General features: G+C 40.5%; 1 protein-coding gene across 1 annotated transcript; it reads right to left on the minus strand.

Annotated features, from left to right (window-relative positions):
- Positions 1-12830: 12830 nt before the first annotated feature.
- On the minus strand, positions 12831-16587 carry LOC103436926 (protein IWS1 homolog 1). Its single transcript, XM_008375379.4, has 11 exons — positions 16402-16587; positions 15910-16315; positions 15529-15648; positions 15056-15276; positions 14841-14970; positions 14692-14754; positions 14530-14607; positions 14050-14141; positions 13851-13907; positions 13557-13710; positions 12831-13088 (listed from the first exon to the last, which is right to left on the minus strand). Exons 1-11 carry the CDS (start codon positions 16419-16421, stop codon positions 12990-12992), a joined length of 1440 nt encoding a protein of 479 aa, XP_008373601.1. The 5' UTR covers positions 16422-16587; the 3' UTR covers positions 12831-12989.
- Positions 16588-24640: the final 8053 nt, after the last annotated feature.

Genomic DNA, 24640 nt, shown 5'->3' on the forward strand with positions numbered 1-24640 from the left:
TTCATAATATTCTTCTTTATTTGTATAGTCTTTTTGGTATTTTTTTTTATTTGTCGTTTTCGACCATCTTCAATTTTAAACATAAAATTTAAATTTGACAACTTATTTCCAATTTTAAATATAAAATTCAAATTTAAACTAAAATAAAAATTCATATTTATTTTCTTTGCATTGCTAATGAAAGAAAATGAATTAAAAGGTATAAAAATATTTAACCATTGCATTGGTAATGAAAATAAATTAAAAGGAAAGGTTTTAAACCAATAAAAAGTATTTAATAATTAATTTAAAAAAAAATTAAAGTTGATGTCAAATTTGGTAGCAAGGGAGAGAGATGCCATTTTATGTGATGACACATCAAATTTTGCTTCTCGGTGGGAAACATTGTTTTTTTTATTTTTTATCGTTATTGCTTGTTTGGATATTTGATATCTCCTTTAGAAATGCTTTTAGTGATATTCTTCTTTATTTATTGGCTTTTTATATTAGCACCTCACAAAATATTGAATGCACCTCACATTAAAATTTAATGTTAGATGATTTATTTACCTACTATGCAATGGCAATTTTGACCTTATTAGGTTGAAAAAAAATAAAAAATTTCTAAATACACCCCAAATAACTTTTAACATATTATTTATCTTATTCAACTATCAAAATCCCTCTGACCCTCCATTGTTAAACAAAACCCTAACCAATGAAACTACAAACATGTTCATTTGAGAAAAATTATTTTTGACGAATGCAACACGAAATCGATGTTTCGGAAGCTTCACATGTAATAAGACTTCATATTTTTTATTGTTTTAGTGATTTTGACGACATCGATAATTATTTAATCTTTTTTTTGCTTCGTTATTCAAGCTTCTATGTTTGTATTCATTTTTTAGAGATCACAGGGATTACATGAAGAATTAAACACTTAAAATTACCACCAAATATTAAAAATAGATGACATGGGTTTTAATGGTGGAATTAAAAACAACCCACATATGCTTTAAATCTCAGGCGGCATCTTTTGTCAAAATTCCAATCGGCATTTTTTGTCCAAATTAAAAGCTTTATAAGACTTGAAAAATGTGGGATATATAGAAAATACGGGGTGCATGTAGAAAATGTAAGGTGTATATTGAAAATGTGAGGGTATTATGGGGAAGTATGTGGGGTGTATTAAGATAATTTTTCGTTGAAAAAGCAAATGTGGGGTTTATTCAACAATTTGTGAGGTGTTAATATAATAAGTCTTCTTCACTCATTGTGAGGCTAAACCCATCTCCACCTTAGTGTAGATAATATCATTTGTTCAAAATAAAAGTTCAAATTGCAGGAATGATGAGTTTGTAACCAATTTATTTATCTACTCCTATAGTATGAATATATCGTTGGAGCAAAAAACTGGTTTTTTCATTTAAACTAGCCACTCTCTGCACCCATTTCTAATTATGTGCGTGTGAACACGGAAAATTCCTGAAACGAAAGAGACAAGAACAACGTGCACAAACAAATATTTGTATTTGATGATTTTGGGTTACAATCTCTCTCTAATTTGATCCTCTGATTCGATCTCCGTAAGGTGTGTATTTGTGGGTGTTTCGTTGATCCAAGGGCCGTCGGGGCTTGATCTTGGATGAAATGTTGGAAGTTTCTTCAAAGGGCCGTGGGCTTGATCTTTGAAGGTGGATTTGAGCGGATCTTCAATGAGCCGTTGGGGCTTGATCTTGAGTAACGGTGATGAACGGATCTTCAAGGGCTTTTGGGCTTGATCTTGAAGAAACAGTGATGAACAGATCTTCAAGGGCTTTTGGGCTTAATCTTGAAGAACGGTTGGATGTGTGTGGATTTGTCGATGTTGTTGATCCAAAGGGCCGTTGGGGCTTGATCTTGGATGAACGGATGATGAACGATGGTGCTTTCTTCAAGGGCCGTCGGGGCTTGATCTTGAATTGGTGGATGATTGTTGATCCAAAGGGCCGTTGGGGCTTGATCTTGGATGAACGATGAACGAAGAACGAAGAGAGCTTTCTTGATTTTTCGGGAACCTGGATGCTTGAGAGCTTCAGAGCTTCAAGAGTTTTGCCTAATGATTTTTGGTTCCTCCAAATGAATGAAATGGGCTTGTATTTATAGAAATTTCCAAGGCCTAATTTTGAATATAATATTCCAGATGAAATATGTCGTTTCTGCCAGGTGTTGACACGTGTCCTATTTGATGACTTTTCCAACTCATTTCAATTTTCGTTGAGTCACACGCTACGTGTAAAATTTATGTAATACATGAGCGTTGACACTTTGATTTATCGGTCAACATTTATTTACCGAAATTTCGATGTCTACAAATGCCCCCACTTCAAGTCGCGTCGTGTACATGTGCTTGTCGCGTGTATGAGATGCGTTTTGAAGTCCCTTACTGTAGATGTCGATCCAAGGGTCGTCGAGGCTTGATCTTGAATTGGGCTGGAGATTTCTTCAAGGGCCGTTGAGGCTTGATCTTGAATTGGGCTTGAGATTTCTTCAAGGGCCGTTGAGGCTTGTTCTTGAACTTTCGTTTGAAATTTCTTCAAGGGCCGTCGAGGCTTGATCTTGAAGGTTGAAATTGGACCACAAGGAGCTTCATGTGGCAGATGATCTTTGGCTTTGGTAGTGAGTGAATCGACACGTATTTTGTTGCGCTTGTTGACTTTCCACAGCTTTGATCTTGAACTGGGTTGAAGGATTTTCTGGATTCCTCCAATTGTTGATTTTCCACAGCTTATTCTTGAACTAGGTTTTGATTCAAGGGTGGTAGACACTTAATCTTGAATCGGACTTGTGATTTCTTCCAGGGCCGTCGAAGCTTGATTTTGAATTTGGCTGGAAGCTTCTTCAAGGGCCGTTGAGGCTTGATTCTCGAAGGCTGACTCGAACACATGGCAAGCAGGCACGAGGTGAAGGTGATGACTTGTTGCTTTGTTCAATCTTTCTAATTCACACCTGAGCAGTTTGGCCAACGGTATGATCTTCAAGATTGATGGGCTCTTCTTCCAGTTGGTGACTTGATCTTTAAGGATTTGATTCAAGGGTGGTGAATCGGCACATACAGCCCACAACGCCTAGTAAGTTGACCCAAGAATTTGAGGGTCAAAACGAGTTCACCGTCCTCAGGCAGATGCGGCATCTTCTCGAGTTCTTCATCTCAGACTCTTTCTGCTAAGTTGACTGTGCATGCTGCATTCTTCTCTGCTTGTTTCTTCAGGCAGATGTGGCAGCTTCTCGAGTTCCTCAGTTCGGACTCTTTCTGCTGAGTTGACTGTGCAGACCGCATTCTTCTCTGCTTGTTCCTTCTGCACGTTGTCTCCACATGCTGCAAGGTATCATTTTCACTTGCCTTATCTATTCTTCAGGCAGATGTGGTAGCTTATTTGGAAGTACAGCAGCAGTGGGAGACGAGTCCTCGAGAGCAGTGCTAGGTAGGCAATCAGGGAAGGGTTCCAAGCAGTCGGTTCCTTACCCAATCTTGAGTGGAAGTTCCGGCATATTGTTTTCTTTATCCTTGTCTTTGTAGGTAAGAACAAGGACAAAGGAAAGGACAGGGGGAACGCATGATATGAGATACTCTTGCTTTCTACCTTGGTGATATGAGATACTTTTGCTTTGGAGTCATTGGCTTGCAGAGGTACCCCAAGGAATAAGGAACATTGAATGACTCGAGAGGCTTCGTTGGGAAAGCATTTTTTGGAGATGAAGAAATGCTCTGTATGTCTGCCTTGCTATGGAAGGTGAAGATGGACAGTTATAGGAAGTTCTTTAATACCTGTAGAGGTACTATTCTTTCACTCGTGTCAGCAACCAACGCGTGATTGAACAGTAAAATTTTCACGTGCTTTCTCCTTCACCGAAAATCTTCGACAAATTGCCCGTGATTTGCGCAAAGTTGAGTGTGCATATGACAGGTGATGACGCGGCTGAAAAAGACTGGCGCCTCTTCGATATCTGGGATCGGCGCTTCGACAAATTACCCGTGATTTCCGCAAAGCTGAGTTTACGTGTGATAGGTGCCGACTCGTCTGGAAAAGCAAGATGCTTCTCCGATTTCCGAGCTTGCCTCTTCGATTTTTTGAATGGCCTCTTCGAATTCTGAGCTCGCCTCTTCGATCTCTGAAATCCCGTCGAGTGCTGATTTTTTATAGATGCATGCAGTTCATTTCAAAGCACACTTGAATTTTCGCTTGTGAAAACTCCATTCTTGCACTTCTAAGATCTTGATTTGTCTGGACCCTCCGACCGTCGTTTTGACTTGAATCTCGGTGAAGAGGCAGTCCCTTCTTCTCCAGACAACATATGGCGCCCATCCTTCATATCCCCTACTGGTCCTCTTACCGTTGGGGATTCAGTGGTGAAGAATGATATGACCGTTGCGGTGGTGGCCCGAAACCTTGTCACTCCCAGAGATAACAGACTCATTTCCAAACGGTCTGATGAGTTGGCTGTTAAGGATTCTCTGGCTCTCAGTGTGCAGTGTGCAGGTTCTGTGTCTAATATGGCCCAACGCCTATTTGCTCGAACCCGTCAAGTTGAATCATTGGCGGCTGAAGTGATGAGTCTCAAACAGGAGATTAGAGGGCTCAAGCAGGAGAATAAACAGTTGCATAAGCTCACACATAGCTATGCGACAAACATGAAGAGGAAGATTGACCAGATGCAGGAATCTGATGGTCAGATTTTACTTGATCATCAGAGGTTTGTGGGTTTGTTCCAGCAGCATTTGCCTTCTTCTTCTGGGGCTGTACCGCGTAATGAAGCTCCAAATGATCAACCTTTGGCTCCTCTTCTTCCTGGAGTTCCGCCAAGTGGTGTGACTTCAAACAGTCAACCTCTGGCGCCTCTCATTTCTGGAGCTCTGCCGAGTGGTGAGGCCGCACCTGATCGTCCTTGAAGATCCCCTCTTGTAAATTTGATTTGATTTGATTTTTTTTTTTAATGGGTATGTATAATGCAAATTTATGTAAAATTTCCAGAAAAAATAAATAAAATGGACTTTTATTTCTCTTAATGCTTTTTTTTTTTATGCACGTGGTGCCAGATGCACCATCCATTTATATTTTCCTTTCTTTTCCCTTTTTTATTTATTTATTTATTTTTATTTGCATATGGTGCCAGAGCACCAAAGATAAAACTTTTTTTTTATTTTTTATTTTTTCCTTTAATCATTGTGCCAGACGCACCAAAGATCAAACATTTATATTTTTTGCCTTTAATCACGTGGTGCCAGCACCACTTTGCTCCACTATGTTGTTTTTTTTTATTTTTTTATTATATATATATTTATATAAATTCTGGTGATGGGATGAAGAACTTGCAGGGAAGGACGAAGACGGAGAGGGCTGTAGAGGCACAGTAGGCGGGGCCCGAGCGGGAAGGGTGACGGTGACGGTCGGAAGCGAACCCCATGTTTGTGTCAGTCTGAAAAAAAAACGTACCGGTGAGGGTTGAAGATTAGCTGCTCAAGTGCTTCTTCTCCGTCTCTGTCGTTTGACGTCGACGACCTTCTCTAGCGCGGCGATTCGTTGAACACTAGCATCTACACCCATCTGAACCGCCTTGTTTCTCAGGTCCTGTCATGGCGAAGACATTAGAAGGAACTTTTGGAGGTGGATCTGCGAGATCTCGCCGCTGATTGCAGGCTCCATAGTCATAGGGAGGTCGGGGAGCTTGGTGCCGAGTCTGAGCAAGGCGACGGAGGTGAAGAGGGAGAAGAGGATGGCGATATCCTCAGCGGGCGCAGTAAAGCCGGTGAAGGAGAATGAAAACCCTAAGCTGGCGCTTGACTTCCGTGCCCCCTCCGTCTCGGAATACCCAGATCGCATTTCAGTCAGATTTGCTCGATCCGGCAACAGAGAGGCCGACCTGCTCGATCTAGAGCCGTTCGAGGGCTTCTTCGAAGGTGAACATGGGTCGGGTCGACCCGTCTTTCAATCCCCGGGTGAAGAGGAGGCTGAGGAAGAGCACGATCGACCAAGTTAGTGTCCCCAAAATCTTCCTTGTCTGTTGGGCGTTTTTTCGGTCACAAGCTCCAATCTGCCTCCCAAGTTGAGGTGGGATCTCTCCGGTGAGTCTGTTGCTGTTCAAATCCAACCAAATCAAACTGCTGCAATTTCCGAGCTCTCCTGGTATCTTGCCACTTAAGCTATTGTTCCCAAGTTGTAGAACCGCCAGTCGTGTCAATAGGCCAAATTCCTCTGGGATTTCACCACTGAGTTGATTGCTTGTGAGTGATATCCATTTCAAGGTTGCTGCAGCTGAACAATTCAACTGGGATTCCACCACTCAGATTTTTATTATTGAGAATAAGATCCTTGAGATTCTTGCATTTTCCCAAGTCTGGTGGGATCTTCCCCTCTAAGCCATTGTACCATGCTATTAGCTGCTGCAAATTCTCCAGCTTCCCAAGCTCAGCTGGAATCAAGCCGTTGAGATAGTTCAAACTAAAATCGATCGTCTTCAGCTGAGAACATTGTGACAGTTGAGCAGGGATTTCGCCCACAACGAGGTTGTCCGGCATTCTCAGCTCCTCAACTGACGAGGCTCCTGGACATATATCTGGTGGGATGACACCGGATATTTTATTAGAACTCAAGTCTATAACCTGTAGGCTTTTGCAAGCTGATATGGAACCCGGAAGTGATCCAGAAATGATGTTATTCCTCAACACCAAGCTCTGTAAGGAAGTGAGGTTCTGGAAGATAGAATCTGGTAGAGGACCTGTCAAGCTGTTGGTCGATCAACTCATAGTTTTGAGACTGGTGCAGTTTGCCAAGGACATAGGAATGGAACCCGTAATACGGTTTCCTGACAAATCAAGCTGCAACAAAGAAGGGCAAGAGTACTTCTCAATTCTCATACCAGAAATCGACCCGGTTAGATTGTTGTAAGAGATGTCGAGGGTTTGAAGTTTGTCGGAATTCAACAAGAGATCTTTGGGTCTGAGAATTGGCTGGGTCGACCTCCCATGGCGGAGTGTTCTCGAAATCAATATCTCGGGACCGTGGGGACGAGTTGCCGGACTCGGGATAGGAGTTGTATGAGTAGTTTTCCATTGTTATGGCGAAAAGAGCTTGGGACGCTAGAGGATAGAGAGAGAGAGAGTGAGGGTTTGAAAATTTGGACATCGGTTGAGAACATGATTTCGATCAGGTAAGGGCGGGTTTATTTTAGCTTCTTCTTGTGGAACTGTTGCCACCAGAACTCACCCTGCCCATCAATTGTGCCATTGTCACCTGTAACAACGACATCAGTGAGATTTGTTCCCCATATGAGACTGGTGTACCTTCCAGCTGCTGCGTCTCTTCCTCAACCGTAAGATGGGAGGGCTTTGAGCACAGGCCATTCATTAATGTCTTGGGAAGCGAGGAGAACAGCATCTTTGTGGAGATAGAGAGTGAAGTGGCTGGTGAGAATGAGGTCTTCTTTTTGTTGACAAGGAACGTGGGCTGGAAGAATGTCTACTCGCCCCGGGTGTGCGCACCGTGTGTAGCAACGGTGGAAGAGACAGACTGGGCTATGAAGTTTATCCACTATTCTGCCGCATCGAGATCAGAGGCGAGGGCCTTGATGATGGGTCTGCACCGTGCCTGATGGAGATCTACTGTCGGCAGACAAGGAAGTGGGCTTGTGGGCCTGGGCCTACTGGAATTGTAGATGTGTTTTGATCTGCTTCTGAGGCTATATATATATATATATATATATTTTTTTTTTTTTTTTTTTTTTTTTTACAAACAACGTGTAATTTTTTGTACAAAGAATGTAATAATATTGACTTTCAATAGTAAAACACTTAATAAAACCCTTTTTTTTTTTTTGATGTGACTGAACTTGAAATTGAATATTCAAGCTGCCTACGTACCCTTCCAAAGAAAGAGATCAAGTCGTAACGTAGTTCAAATACATTTTTTTTTCTTGGTATTTTCTTTTGGTGCCATTTACAGTTTCAACTCGTGCAGGCAAGGAATGTTGGTGTCGTTTGCAGTTTCAACTCGTGCAGACAAGGAGCATTTGGTGCCGTGTTGCAGTTTCAGCTCGTGCAGGCAAGGAGTGTTGGTGTCGTTTGCAGTTTTAACTCGTGCAAACAAGGAGCATTTGGTGCCGTGTTGCAGTTTCAGCTCGTGCAGGCAAGGAGATTTGGTGTCGTTTGTAGTTTCAACTCGTGCAGACAATGAGCATTTGGTGCCGTGTTGCAGTTTCAGCTCGTGCAGGCAAGGAGCGTTGGGTGTTGCCTTTTATGCTAGTGCAGACCAGGAGTATTGTGCCATGCAGTTTAGGCTCGTGCAGGCAATGAGCGTTGGGTGTTGCCTTTTATGCTCGTGCAGACCAGGAGCATTGTGCCATGCAGTTTAGGCTCGTGCAGGCGAGGAGCCTTGGTTCGTGCAGTTTAGGCTCGTGCGAACAAGGAGCTTTGGTTCGTCAAGCGATCTGAGAGATTCGTTCCTCGCAATCTTCATAGCAAGGAGCCTTGACTGAGTAGTTGAAGAAGTCTTCAGGAAAGAAATCACGCATCGTGATGGGGATGGACGATCTATGTGTCGAAATTTCATCATCTTCAACACGTTCATGTTGCTTTGAAGGTTGACAATAGCTGCTTTGCCCCCTTTCCGATTGGCGGACTTGTGGAGGAGACGTATGCTTCTTGTGCAATTTCTTAGGAGTGACTTGAGTCCATCCTTCAATTTTGCTTGTCTTGGAGGATGCCCCCAGCGGTTGAGGTGAAAATTTCGAGTCGGAAGAGCCAGAAGCGAAGGTGGTATAGTTTGTGTTCACCACATCGTCAAGATCTAGCTCGATGATTCCTTTCTGAGCCAGCTTCATGATGAGATCTTTCAACACGAAACATTTTTCTGTCGGATGACTGATGAAGCGGTGGAATTTACAATATCTTGGACTTTCGGTACGATTCATCTCTTCCGGCCGTCTGCACTCAGGCAAACTGATCACCTTCTTGTCCAACAGGTCATCTAACATGGCAACCACATCAGAGTCGGGGAATGGATAAGTCTTCTCCTCAAGCTCCTTCAAAGTGCGTCTACGCATCTCTTGATCACGAAAAGCTTCGGTTTGAATCGCCTTGCCTTGTGTGGATATTTTGATGGGAGATGTGTTGACCGTCATCGCTTCCTTGGTGGGTTTCCATGCAGCCTTTTCCACCTTTGTCCCAAGAACTTTGTCGTTCTTGTAGTCGGAGATCGTTTCTTTCTTCCCATGATGGGCGATGCTTAACTCCATGTCATGGGCGCGAGTGGCCAATTCCTCGAAGGTCCGTGGTTTAATGCCTTGAATGATGTATTGCAAACCCCATTGCATGCCTTGGATGCACATCTCGATTGAAGAGGTTTCCGAGAGCCTGTCTTTACAGTCGAGGCTTAGAGTGCGCCATCTGTTAATGTAGTCAATGACTGGCTCGTCCTTCCACTGCTTTGTGCTTGTTAGCTCTAGCATGCTCACAGTGCGGCGAGTGCTGTAGAAGCGGTTGAGGAATTCCCGCTCCAATTGCTCCCAGTTGTTGATGGACTCAGGCTCTAGGTCAGTGTACCACTCAAAGGCGTTTCCTTTTAGCGAGCGCACAAACTGCTTGGCGAGGTAGTCCCCTTCGGTCCCTGCGTTGTTGCAAGTTTCAACAAAGTGGGCAATATGTTGTTTCGGGTTTCCCTTTCCATCAAATTGCATGAACTTTGGCGGTTGATAACCCTTCGGCATCCTTAAGGCGTCGATTTTCTTTGAATACGGCTTCGAGTACAACCCGGAGGTATTTAAGCTCCCTTCGTACTGTGCCTTGATGGTGTTGGTGATCATCTCCTGCAGCTGCTGGATAGAAAGAGATCCCATGAGTGCCGCTGCTTGGTCTGGCTCCGGCTTCCCATCGATTTTCTTCACCGGGGGTTCTTTGTCTCCGCCAGCTCCTCCTTTTAGTGGATCATCCTCTGGGTCGGGTTTATCGCCTTCCTGCGCCTCCAGTCGGTTGACTAGTGCTGCAATTTGCAAGCCTTTTTCTTCCACAGTTCGGGTTAGCCTTGCGATTGCTTCATTCATTTGAGCCAGCTGCTAATCGATTGAAGTTGCTCCAATGGTCATGACTTGCATGGCTGAACTGTCGCTTGAATCGGCATCAGAGAGCATGGATTCGGAGTATTTCCTTGGGCTTTCCCCCCTTGGTGCCCTTAGTGAGGCTAAGGTGATCAAAGGCTCGTGCCTTGGGTGCTTTTGTTCCCTTGGCAGAGTTGATGCAGAGGTGAAAGAGGCGGCAGAAGTAGCTCTTGCCATGCTTCGAGTCGTGATGCCCAAAGTGACACCAGTTGCGACAAGGACGCTTTTGTTCTTTGCGCCGGTTGCGGGAACAGTTTGAGCCTTCCTTGATGCCATTAATTTTGGAAGTGCGCTTGAATTTCTTGAACGGAGAAAGAGATGAGAGGCAGAGATTGTCCCACTGGGCGTGCCAATTTGTGAACACGGAAAATTCCTGAAACGAAAGAGACAAGAACAACGTGCACAAACAAATATTAAGTATTTGATGATTTTGGGTTACAATCTCTCTCTAATTTGATCCTCTGATTCGATCTCCGTAAGGTGTGTATTTGTGGGTGTTTCGTTGATCCAAGGGCCGTCGGGGCTTGATCTTGGATGAACTGTTGGAAGTTTCTTCAAAGGGCCGTGGGCTTGATCTTTGAAGGTGGATTTGAGCGGATCTTCAAGGAGCCGTTGGGGCTTGATCTTGAGTAACGGTGATGAACGGATCTTCAAGGGCTTTTGGGCTTGATCTTGAAGAAACAGTGATGAACAGATCTTCAAGGGCTTTTGGGCTTAATCTTGAAGAACGGTTGGATGTGTGTGGATTTGTCGACGTTGTTGATCCAAAGGGCCGTTGGGGCTTGATCTTGGATGAACGGATGATGAACGATGGTGCTTTCTTCAAGGGCCGTCGGGGCTTGATCTTGAATTGGTGGATGATTGTTGATCCAAAGGGCCGTTGGGGCTTGATCTTGGATGAACGATGAACGAAGAACGAAGAGAGCTTTCTTGATTTTTCGGGAACCTGGATGCTTGAGAGCTTCGGAGTTTCAGAGCTTCAGAGCTTCAAGAGTTTTGCCTAATGATTTTTGGTTCCTCCAAATGAATGAAATGGGCTTGTATTTATAGAAATTTCCAAGGCCTAATTTTGAATATAATATTCCAGATGAAATAAGTCGTTTCTGCCAGGTGTTGACACGTGTCCTATTTGATGACTTTTCCAACTCATTTCAATTTTCGTTGAGTCACACGCTACGTGTAAAATTTATGTAATACATGAGCGTTGACACTTTGATTTATCGGTCAACATTTATTTACCGAAATTTCGATGTCTATAGTGCGACTTACAAATTTTATTTTATTTTCAAAAATTTTATTTGCCAAGTTACTTTTTCGCAAATTTTTTATTTATTTACCAAGTTACTTTTGATATGCACAAAGTTGAAATACCAATAAAATAGAAATATGCAAGTCACTTCGTTCATCTCTTCTCTTCATAATTCTCTCTCTTCCAAAATAACCCAACCCCCAACCCCGCCAGACCAGGCCCAAACAAGATTTGTAAATTGTGTAAACACCTCCTAAACCACCCACGGCTCCAGCATCCTCAAAGGCATCATTCGATTTTAATCCAATCTGAAGGAGATGGAGGCCGTCGAGACAATTGTAACTTGTAATGTTTTTTTATTTCAAAATTATGAGTGAAGTCTTTTGTTACGAATTTTTACAGATAACCCTCCAATAAATTTTCCTAGATCCACCATCGACAGGCACGGCTGGTGCAGTTCCAGTCTTAGGTTACATAACTAGAAGCTTTATACAATTCACCAACAATAATAAAGTAGAAGATATTTAACGATTCACCAACAAAAGTAGCTTACTTTGGTTACTTGTTAGAGTGAGAAGACAAATTCCTCTTAAACTTAAGCCTATGTGCGTTGCATGCTCAATTTAGCAAGAAATCTAGCATAAGTGTTTCGATGAACAACCAAACTAAAAGGAAAGAAATGGGAGTTGGTGACTATAGAAACTGGTTGATTGCTTAACAAGCAAGCTCCATCAGCTTCATTATTAATCTTTACTTTTTTTTTTCTTTTTTGTTTTTTAAATGACCAACTGGTAGCTTTGCTATAACAATCCACCTTTACGGAGGCCAAAAATACTCACAAAGGCATTTCAACCTCCCATTGACCACTATCGTGCAATTCACCAACAACAGGTATCGAACTCAAGACGTGCCGTGTGGAATACCGTCCTGAAATTCGTTTGCAACCGCTGGACCACCCCGTGATGGTTCATTATTAATCTTTACTCGACCTACTAAGAGTTACCATCACAACGAGAAAAAAAAAAAAAAAACCTACAAATAGAGAACGAACGACATGGATTCACAATTCATTGCCCTGATCAACTTGGTTACATGGAACCCGCGTAGGGTTTAATTTTCAAGTCTATCCACGACCGGATACTTTTCCCCAGCTCTCATTTGAATTATCTGCCCAGATAAGTGCTAGATCTTAAAAAGTCCAAGAGATGAGCTAGGGCTTGAAAAGTACAGCATAAACCACTACAAAAGAAAAGATAGAAACAGGGTTTAGTTGACCAGAAAGTGGGGTTTCTTTGAAACCGGTCATTACACTAGGAATGAACTGACCGGAAACGCCCATCATGAGCCCTATACCTGGAGTAAGAGGGAGTTTCTACGCCGCTACACAGCTTTGTCTTGGGGCTAATTACTACCCAATGGATAAATCATCTGGCTTTAATAAAAACTTGAAAAGCGAAAAAGAACTAGAAACTTCGCAGTCAAAAAGATTAATCAATAACTTTGTACCTTCAAGCAAAAGAAATGCGAATATTTGTGACATAAAAGTACGTAGGCACAATGCACTTTGCAGTATTGTATTGCACCCTGGACGGTGGCGGAGTACAGCAATATATCTGAATGTTTGGTAAAATTATAAATACTTGACCATACCACGACCCTCCACGCTTAATCTTGTGGCCTGTAGCTGCTTCTTCTTTGGTGCTTTCAACTGCTGTAACTTCCTATTCATCTGCCAAATAAAAATAACCTTTTCTTCAATTATTATATCAATGAAGATTTTTCAAAGAAAAGTTCAAAACAGAAAGGAAAATCATTTAAGAAAAACCGAGATAAACCAACAAACAAAGATGGGACAACTCCTTCAGCCATTGAAAGAATGAAGATTGAAGCTCAAAGAAAATCTTAAACGAGGGCAAAAGCTCGTCTCCAAAATTTAAACAAATTGGGAGAAAATTACAAATGAAGCTCCATTCAATTTTAACTTCAGCGCAATATGAATAGAAACCTCAAGTACCAACTTCAACCACTAAAATGAAAAGTTTTTATACATAAAAGATTTCCATTTCAGATCGTTGGCAGCACTAGTAAATGTATAGAATAATGCGCACTCAAATGCCAACTAATCAGCACGTCCTTTTTATTCAAAATTTTCAGATAGTTACCAATCGGAAAAAAAAAAAGAAAAAAAAAAGCGTACCTTCATACGGTGCTGATCTTGTATCCCTTGTTTAGCACGGGCCCTAATTTCATCAGGATCAATCTTGGATTGTGGCCGCACCAGGAAATCCATTGGCGTCGCTTCTGGCCTTGAGGCATGTTGCCGAGAAGATGATTGGCCAGATTTTCTTTCCCTGTACCAAAGTCAAAATTAAAATTTGAAAGAAATGCACCTTAGACAGAACTGGCATAGCAAATAAGCCAGCAATAGAAGCTGAATTCACCAGGATTAGAATGAACACTGAAGTATGCCTAATCTATCCTCAAAATTTACCTTGAAAATTCATCCACATCATCTCTAGATTCCATTCCTGTGCCATTACTCACTGGCCTGTGTAACAAAATACAAAGGATAATTTAAGAAAACCAACTAGTAATGCGCTAAATTTAGAGAAATTTATATTGAGTTCACCATGGATTTGTGTAAACCATAGTAGCAATAAGATATTGTGATGAAAAAAAAGTCTCAGTACTTTTTCATTGTTGGCCTTCTAAATGGAACCCTCTCATCGTCAACATTTCTCATATCCTCAAACCTTGTACTTTTATTAAATATAGGTCGACTCTGCAGTCATGTGCAATAAAAAAAATGTCAAAGTCATTCAAGGCAGTACAAAAGAATTTCATTTTGTAAGCATTAACTAAAAAAGGTATAAGAATTAGAATCTCGAGGCAAATTTATCAACAAATAATGGAAATGGGATCTCCTATATATGATCCTCGGGCAAGGAGAAAAACTATTCAATCACTGCCCCTTCCAGTAGGATATATCAGATTAGTGCCCCACAAACACACACACACACATATATATATATACATATTAATGCAGTGTTACCAAGGAGAATAAATTTGCAGAAAGGGAGGGGGTGATTGCCACATATTTGTAAGAGAAAGATAAAATCGTAGAACAACAGAAGGTAAGTACTAGAGGACATATAAAATTAGTAAATTACCCATTTGTCAACCAATTCCTTGGCAAGTTTTCTGTTGGAAGTTGTTTCTTCATCAGATTTTGACAAAAACATAATGACCTGCCAAGAACAAAGTAAATAAATCAAAATTGACACACGGATTGACAAACCTTTATATGCTTTTTCAACGCAAAATGACCTAACCTTTCCAAGACCACTCTTTTTCAGTTGTTCCCTTCTATCATACTGCTCTAGATCTATAGGGAACTGCACAACAGATACAAGAATTAAGGTCCTACTGTTGACAACCTTTACAGAATTTCACATACTACAAAGGTGACAGAAGTGCATACATCAGTCAAAATCTGTAAAATTGCTGCACGTATATTTATGTTTGGTAAACTTCCATCTGGAAGAGGTTCAAGCCAATTCTTCAGTAGAGTTAACACTCCATGGTCTAAAAACTCTTGTTGAAGCTGCTTCCTGTATGAACAGTAAAATTTAAGGGGATATTCTTACAAATTATACATATATGTGGTGCAAGAGAGATCACGTGCAGCCAGCTTACTTTGACAGGACCTCTGTAAGAAGAGGCAACTTCTTGAGCTTACTAATGGCAGGTTTTCCCTGTCTATTTAAATCTGCATCCTCTTCCGCTGTAACTTCGAGCTCAGCCATGACTTTCTCAACCAGGAATGCTACTTCTGCGGGACTTTTTTCATTCTTCTTCCTTTTCTTACCCATCTTAAACATATCCTTAATTTCATCATCTTCCTCACCCTCTTCAGCCTAGAAAAATTAAAACAAAAAACATATGGGAATAAACAATCTAGTAAACATATGGGAATAATCAATCTAGTCAAAGAAGTACGTGATATGGTAAGTCATCAGTTGTGACATGTGGTATCTTACATAAGTTGAAGGCAAGAAACACTGTCAATTAACCGAAGCTCTACTACATCTTGCATTTAAATTCCATGACAAGGCATTGTTTCATTACATATAGATAGAAGAACAAGAGGGAAAAAAAAAAAAACAAACCTGAGGATGGTGACTAGGAGAACGTGGTTCGTTGTCACTTCCATACCGATCAGAAGGATGCACACCAGTGTCATCTATAAAGTTGTCGTCATCATAATTCCTGACACCTTCTTGATCATCCTATTCCATTGAAGAGGAGAAAACATTTAGGAAGTTCCGATAGGAAGCATAATACAGCTATAAATTCAGATTCATACTGACAAATTGCGTTTAGCGCAATTCAAATGGAAAAAATTTCAGTTGAAAATGGCAAACGCAAGAACCAATACATTTTTCTATATAAACAATTAATCTTGCAAAAGTGCATAAAATTCAAACATAAAATAAATTAAAAACAAACAATCGAACAAGTATTTAAAACAAATTGCTATTTATGACAACCTCAGAATCGCCTCCGGCGATGGTGTCCCACATCTCCTTGACCTCACCATCCGTTGCCGCCTTGTCAGATGAGGATCTCCTGGGAAATTTGGACCCCCTCTTCTCCCCCTTATGCCTCTTCTCCTTCTTCAACCTCTTCCGATTGCCCTCGTCGCCATCTCCGTCATCGTCCACCAAATCGGAGCTCACAGGCAGTTTTCCCACGTGGCTCTTCTTGATCAGCCGCTTCCTCGGCTTCGATTTCAACGACGATGGATCGTCGTGGACGGGGGTCTGGGACCGGCCTCGGTCGGGCCAATCGTCGTTATCTTCCAGGACGTCATCTTGGAGGGGCTCGGGGGACGGGTCGCGACCAGCTCCAAAGTCGTCGTAGTCCATCAATGGCTCCCCATCTTCGTCACGGTACCTGAAACAATAAGGATAATTAGATGCAGGGAATCGAAGAAAACCCTAACCCAAACCTAATCGTAAGTTTGCGAGAGCGGTGCTTACGGATTGTCTTCGTACGCCATTGTGTGGTGTCAGGAATCAGGATCCCCCAACTGCGAGATTGAGATTTCACGAGCCAAGGAAAAGTGATTACAACAACAAGAACCCCCAAATTGCACTTCCGATCTCTTTCTCTCTGAGTTGTTCTCTCGTGCGCGCACACATGCGCCGATAGAAAATTTGGCTACCGTTAGATTAAAATCTAACGGCTTAGAAGAAAACCGATCATTTTTTACCATGGGCTGTCCGAGCCACCACGGTGCGGGTCATGAACTATTCGGGCCGTCCATTACACATGCTTGGATTCTCCAAGCCACCCATAATCCATTCTCCAAGCCACCCATAATCCATTCTGTCAGCAGACCATAACCGGTCGGATAATACTTGGGTACCGTTCCGTACCCAAAATTTACTGACTCCATAACCAGTCGGATAATACTTGGGTACCGTTCAATACCCAAAATTTACTGACTCCCTCCAGACCAACAAAGACATTGCAAATCTTTCACAAAAGCTATTACCCGTCTAATTGAACCCATACGATTTAACTTTATAAAAAAGAGGTTCATGCTCTTCCTTGAGGTTCTTCTTCACCCATTGATTGCAACCACTATGGAGATCCATATTAATTAATGGCACAAAATGTGGCTTCAGGATCTTGCTCGTCGCCACAAACATCACTAGGTTGAGATCAAATGATAAAAGCGACTCTCCGAATTGATGATGACAAGTTGCAATCATTGTCGTTGTCAATAACGGATGACGACGATTGCAGTCCTGTAGAAGAAAGGGATTGGGGTGGGTTGCATGAAAGAGGGATTGGGGTCACCAGAGAAGAGAAGGGTTGCGGGTGCGTCTCCAGAAAAGAAGGGAGTCAGTGTTCGATGTGGGAGAAGAAGAATGTTTGGTTTGCAGAATAAGGAATGTTTGGTTGTATGGTTAGAAACTTAAAAATGGACATGTGTCTTTATTTTATTGGGCTATTAGGAGGTCAGTAAATGTTGGGTACTGAATAGTTAGTACCCAAGTATTATCTTAACCGGTCATGTGGACTCTACATAGTCATTTTTTAGGTGTTTGGTACATATGCGCTCTTGCTAACAATGACCTTCACTTTGACAAAAAAAAAAAACAATCACCTTCATGATTATTAGTTGGTAGGACTGCGGAGACTGGTTTGCATTATCAAGGTCTTCCAAGTATGCTATTCACTTCAACCTTTGTTTCTAGCTACCTACTAGGGTTTTTCCTTGTAAATAGCCAAGTCAATTAGAGGAAACGGTAATCGCCACTAACTGCTCAAAACTCTCTCAAGTTTTCTTCTATCTACTACTTTTTCTGACATGGGCATCGGAGATCATTTGGCAGACACTTTGCCCAATTTTTTTTTTTTTCGAGGGGTTCGTTAATTAAGCTAACGATGTTTATTCTCTTAAAAGTGGATTTTCGTCAATTCAGTTGTGTAAGAATTTGCATCCACAAATTGGTACTTTCATGAAAAATTAAGACATATTTAACGTGTGTTTAAAGATTTGAGTGAACAAACTAAACCCTAAAAGGCTTTCTTCAGTGTTCTTTGTTCGTCGCTCATCGTTCTTGTTCACATCGAGCACCTAAGGTGGATATGCGAAGAACTACGAGTAAGAACAATAATGATCAATCCTCGCAATCTGGGATTGCCATGGAATCTATGAGGCCTCAGAATGTGAATATGGATTTTCATTGATTATTGCCCCTGCCAAAACCTTTTATTCAAGGATTGTAGCCACTTTCACCACGAGACAGGATTGCCACGATTTCGTCAAGACCCAAATGGCCATTACAATTATTAACACACAACCATCATCCTACCACTATCGTGGTTACTGTGGTATTAGCTAGTTTGGCCGACTACTGCCGAACAACCACCTCCAGTTTGGTAACCACTTATCAATGTGCTACCACTGGTTCAGCCAAATTTTTTTATCGAGTGGTTCTAGCTAAATCAATTTCGCAGTCGAGTCCGTTGATTTAGAAACCCTAGCTCCCATGAGCTTTAACACATCATTGCAACCTCCAGTGGATTTTTGCCCACAGTGCATCTTGTGTCTACTAGCAAACCTGAGCCAGAGCAGGCCACTTGGGATCTACCCATCTGGAAATTATTTCTTGGCAAGTTGTAGACTTGGCGCTCATTAGCAGACGAGGATTCTCAATCAAATCATTGCTCATCTTAATCTCGTTAGAGACCTTGATCTTAGCTTAGCAAATTAAAAAAAGTTTGAGCAAGAGTCCCTATTTCGCTGAAGTCCAAGAAAATAAGTCGCGGACGACATAGTTCTCATTTATCAGCAACAAAGGCAGAAGCTTAAAGAACATCCAACAAACAAAGAAGGAGATCGAGTAGCGAAACATCCATCAATATTCATTCCAAGCTAGGACTCTGTTCCAACGTGTTGTCACGCCCCAACCCATGATTAAAGACCTAAATTGGAAAATTGCAATCCACATGACATAGAAGGGTAGTCTCCATGCAACCACTCTATCTAAATACTTCATCAATGTTTTCAATTATTACTATAATATTTGTGACATATTCTACGTCTTTTCAGATTTGTTTTACCTTATACAACGATTAAGGTCTTACAAATTTCGAGGACGAAATTTATTTTAAGAATGGTAGATTGTAATACCGGTATTAAAAAAAAGTGTGTGTGTGTGTGTATGTATCAAAGTATTTTAATTTGTGTCCCTAATATTTAATCTACCAAGTTCTTTTCTTCATTAGTTAACTAATACATATATATTTCACTTGATACGATAAACAAAGTAAGATTTCTTTTTGTATTTGTACTGGAAATGTTTATTTGTAGACTGAATTGTTAGGCCTTGTATTTATGATTTACGTGCCAATAAAACTGATTCACCTTACTAGCCTTTTTTGGTCATAGTTTAAAATGTAGTTAGCAACAAGGAGTTGAAGAGTTAAGCTTGAAGTGAGATAATCTAGCTAGAGTTGGTCTAATATTTAACCAACTAGTGAAGTGGCAAGTTGAGTTAATGTATGGTGATGATTCATACCCCAAAATTAGAGAGGTGGGATTCTATATCCCTTAGAGTTTGGACGTGGCCTTTATGTATTTGTCCACATGCATTGTAATGATTATAATCATGATTAATTACTAATGTTTCCAATATTGATGTCTAAGTGTTGCAAAAGAATTGAAATGTGTCCTTAAAGGCTTAATTGAGGATTCCATTTCTTTCTCTATAGAGGCAGAGAGGAAAGAACATGGGAGGAAGAACACACATCAGCAAGAACCTAGTAGCAACAAGAAAAATCTCTCCTTCTCAGACCACTCTCCCCACCATCCCTTCCTTTTACCTTATGTAAAGGCTCTAGGCCATCTTCATTGTATTTTTTGTAAATCTCTCTCATATAGTGAAAACACAAATGCATATGCAACTCTAGTGGACGTAGCTGATTTGGTGAACCACTTAAATCTTTGTGTTCATTATTACAATATTTGCAAGCTTTCATCGTAATCTCAAAGCCAATTCTTCACTTCAAATCCCAAACCATAATTTTGACAAACCATTATTAATAGAATGGTACTGAGTTTCAAAATGAACTACAACTTTATACATAAACAGTCTAGGTAACCAACATTTGCCTTTTCCATCTTTTCACCTGTGTCTGACCACCACCATGACACAACAACTGCTACGCTTGGCCAGTCACACTCACCAATGGCAGCCATGACGAACGAGATGATGGATGACACCGTGACTATGCTTCCATGAGAATGGTTCCATGTGCCTTATCCATTCCTGCCAACTATCACCACCTTAGTTATGCAATTTTGACATATTGAGATGATGAGAAGGAGATGAGGTGTTTGTTGAGGAGAGAGAGAGAGGACGAGGAAGATGAGGTGGATGAAAAGGGGGTCAGGTTGTATAAAAGAAATGAGATGGAAATTTCAAAGAAAAAGGTTAGGCTAGTATGCAATGGTTCTCGAGGGAATGAAAATGAGAAGCAAATGATGATAAAAAAACATTAAAGGGTAGAGTGTTGGGTGGAAGGAATAGGACAGTCGGGTGAAAGAAAATGAGCAGGTTTGTGAGTAAGAAAATAAGAGAAATGAGATGAGAAGAAGAGGAAGTGATGGATTGAAATAACAAATAAAAAATGAGGTTTGGAAGGGGCTAGAAACATGGTTTCATGCCTTGTCGCTTTTGAGACATTTATTTCACTTTTGATTTTCTTCACTAACATGGACGTCTAATTCTTGTCTAAATAATAACAAGTAGTAGATAAACGAAAGTGAACAAGACAATGGTAATTCTATGGATTGGTTAATGATCAATATTTTAAATGATAGCATCAAATATGATTACATTGGTTACTAATTAGTTTGTTCTATGCTAATATTCACATGTGGTGAGTAAGTGATTATCAATCTTTATGTACAGTACATATACAGATTGTCACATCCCGGCCTGGGCCCCCATCATATCCCGGGCTTGACTCCACCGTAACACGATATTGTCCGCTTTGGGCCCCAACCACGCCCTCACGGTTTTGTTTATTGGAACTCACACGAGAACTTCTTAGTGGGTCACCCATCATGGGATTGCTCTCGCGCGAATTGCTCAACTTCGGAGTTCCGATGGAACCCAAAGCCAGTGAACTCCCAAAAGGCCTCGTGCTAGGTAGAGATGAGAATATACATATAAGGCTTAGATGATCCACTCCCCTGAGCGATGTGGGATGTAACAATTCACCCCCCTTAGGGGCCTGACGTCCTCGTCGGCACACATCAGACCAAGAATTGGCTCTAATACCAAATTGACACACCCCAACCCAAATCGCACCGCGCTTATGGCTACGTCTCCCTCACGTGACGGTCAGCATGCCTCGATTTGGGTCGAGGTGTGTCACATATGCATTGCGAATCAATAAAAAGAGTTGTGGGTTGTGTCAAGTGCTCACTTGCGTAAAATGTTTGAGTTGAGAAGATATTCAAGGGATGGAGAGTGCCTTGAATATGAATTAATGAACCTTGTATATGTCAGGCGTCGGAGGAAGGACTTGAATATACAACAGGGCATCGGGGGAGGTGCCTATTTAACAAAGTGAAACTGAGAAATTAATTACAAAAATTGGGTTTAAGGGGTGAACAAGAGTTAACTTATATTCTAAGGTATTAGGAGCCAAGTGGTATAAGCATGGTATGGGACGTGCAAGCTTGGATGCCTTAAGTGTGTGTTAGCGAGATTAGAAGGGAGTGAGTACATTCATCCATATCATTTGCATATATTTTATGTATTTGAAACAATTTTTACAATTTTGTTATTATTTAATTGGTAGGTTTTATTGTGAATTAATTTGTGCACTATTGTTATTCCGCTACGTATTCTACAAATTTTATGTAAGATTTTGTTATATGATGTATGGTGTAATTGTTATAATTTTATTTTATTTTCCACCATATGTTGGTCGTAGAATTTATTTCTATAGCTAAGATATAGCTCACACCCTAGCTTGTGAATAGTCCTTATTCGCGGGTATGGGCGTGATAGGTGCCTACCTTTCTTAAGTCCATGGCAAGTGTCCAAACTCAGCTCGATCTCGAAGGAAGTGTTCATAATAAAAAAGTCTCAAGTCATTGAACCATCTAGGAAGATGAGGTAGCACGTCGGTTCGGTGGAAGCAAGCTCTACTAATTTTCTAATCCAGCAGTTGGAGGAAGCAAAGCGCAGACCATCGCAAAACTGCAGAGCGACATAGATGTAAGCAAGAAGACAACCCATCTAATTTGAAGACATATAACAATTGCTTGATGAGTGATTCACGGACTTCAAGCCATAAGGACACTTGGAAGAGTCATGAAGGAAAAATTATGTCCTAAGTAAAAACATCCAAAAGTATTGGCATACAAACATACATATTAACACCTTAAAGTAGACATGCACTCAAAACAATTATATGACTCATGACTTTCAAAGCCTAGTGAATGGTGAACCATAAAACTCTTTACCAATTAAAGAGAAGAGAGAGTTAGAGCTTTCATTACCCTTGAAGCTTATCCTTGATTACAAAAGGGATTCACCCAAGTGGATGACCTTTAAGTTCACTCCTAACTCCTTGAATGTTTCCTTGTGTTTATGTTCTCTCTCCTTGGATGGTTGCTTCTTTGCTTCTCATTTGCTCTTTGAGGATTTGAGGAAAGGAACTCTAAAGTTTGCAAGGTTGCAAATCTCTAAGTCTCCACACCAAGAATGTGGTGTGAAAAAAGATGGATTACTTGGATGAGCTTTGATGCTACTAAAACTCCTCAAAGTGGCTGACCCCTATGTAGAGAGAGAATGTTTCACTCTTTGCCCTAAAGAAACCTTAATGAGGGAAATGCTATAAAGTCACTTTTATACCTCCCTTCATTTGATTGGCAAATTTGTAATAAGTCTACTCCTCTTACCTTGGCTGACATCTTTGTTTAGTTGGGCTAATTGCTCATTTTATTTTAGTTGTCATACACGTTAACTCTATGTGCTCAGTGTAGCAAAATCCGTTTAGGTCTTGAAACCCTAAACTAACTTAAAAACCTATACAAACCTTTCATATGATTAATTAGCTGAGTAATTAATCTTGAGCATGATCAATTAAACTATTTAATTGCTTATCCAACTCATATTTCTTCACATTCATCCTTCCTCGATGTAAAATTCATTAGGTCCCAATTAGTGAGGCAGTTTGTGACTATAACTCTTAACAATTGATTGTGTATTGAAACTCGATAGTTTGTTTCATGTCTACTATCCAATGTGATACTTCTCTATATGATTCTATTGAATGTGATTTGGAACGTACTTCCTAAATGTCATTTATATGCCTAGACGAAAGACTTCTAAATCATATCTCAAAGTATTATCCTTCTACCATGGAAGGTTAGAGATATTTTGTTGTGCATTCACATGCCTACATGATCAGGTAGCTTAACCCCAATAATGTCGTGGTCATTCTCAATGGAATGCCTTTGACACAATCAAAGATCAAGGACCTAACCACTAGACAATTATAAGGCCATCTTCAACTAAAAGGGTTATGTTTAACCTTTGTCCATATTATAGCCATGCAAAAAACTATTTTTTAATGAACATTGCCAAGCCATATTTATATACCATCTCCAACCGAAATGGGCTAGTTTTTAGCCCCCTCAATAATTTATTATTTTAAGTTTGTTCTTTAAGTTTACTGGTTAATTGAATTAAACTACCATATTAAAATAATGTTTCCGGACATATTTTTAGTACCACTTGAAGATGTGGTCATTTGAAAATTATTGAAAAGAAATTAAAGGAAAAATTATTGGAAGAGGTAAGAGAGGGTGTAGGAAAATAGTGTTTGAGGTGAATAGAATGTGAAGAATTGAAATAAAATGAGGTAAGATAGTATGGAAGGGTGAAAAGGATGTGAGAAATTGCTTAGAAATGTCTTAGGTTTTTTTAGGAAAAAAATAGAATTTTTAATTTATTTTTAAATTTCGTCTTTAAAAAAAAATCCAGCTGGGCCTAACTGAATGGGCTGGTTGGTTGGCTAAGAATGGGTAACCCGCTGGTTATATGGCTGAATTTTGGTCCAATGAGTCCTAATGTTTTTTGACCCAGACTTTCATTGGAGATGAGTTTTGTGTAAAAAAAAGCTATCATTTGGTCTATGGCCGGCTCGGTTGGAGATTGTCTAATGCCTTAAGTCAAATAACTACTTTGCATTATTGCAACTTATGAGTCATTTCTTGACATGTATGTTTGAACTCTCTCTTGATTGTTGTTTAGTATACTCAATACCTTTTTGAGCATCTATGTGTTTGTCTTAATGTCTAACATGTAATGATTTGATACTAGTCATACTTTCGCTTGAGTTAACATAACACATACTAACGTTAGCGAATTGTCAATGCCTAATTGACAATCTTATGGCTAGGAATGTTTTACGAATGAACATAAGAGAAGTGTCTCGTTAATCTAACTTACTTAGATCACTTCTCTCTTAGGTTGAATGCATTTTTCAGATTATGTTATTGCTTAAACACATGATACAATAAATAATGATTAACAATAAGTTTTGCCTTTCCGTTAAACAATAAGATTTTAACATTATAAGTATTTTGAAAGATATTACATCAAATGAGTGGCTTTAAGAGCTTACTTCCAACAAGACAAACGACCACAATAAATGTTTCATCACTACATATGAGTT

The sequence above is a fragment of the Malus domestica genome, chromosome 06 (genome assembly GCF_042453785.1).
Source record: "Malus domestica chromosome 06, GDT2T_hap1".
Taxonomy (NCBI): domain Eukaryota; kingdom Viridiplantae; phylum Streptophyta; class Magnoliopsida; order Rosales; family Rosaceae; genus Malus; species Malus domestica.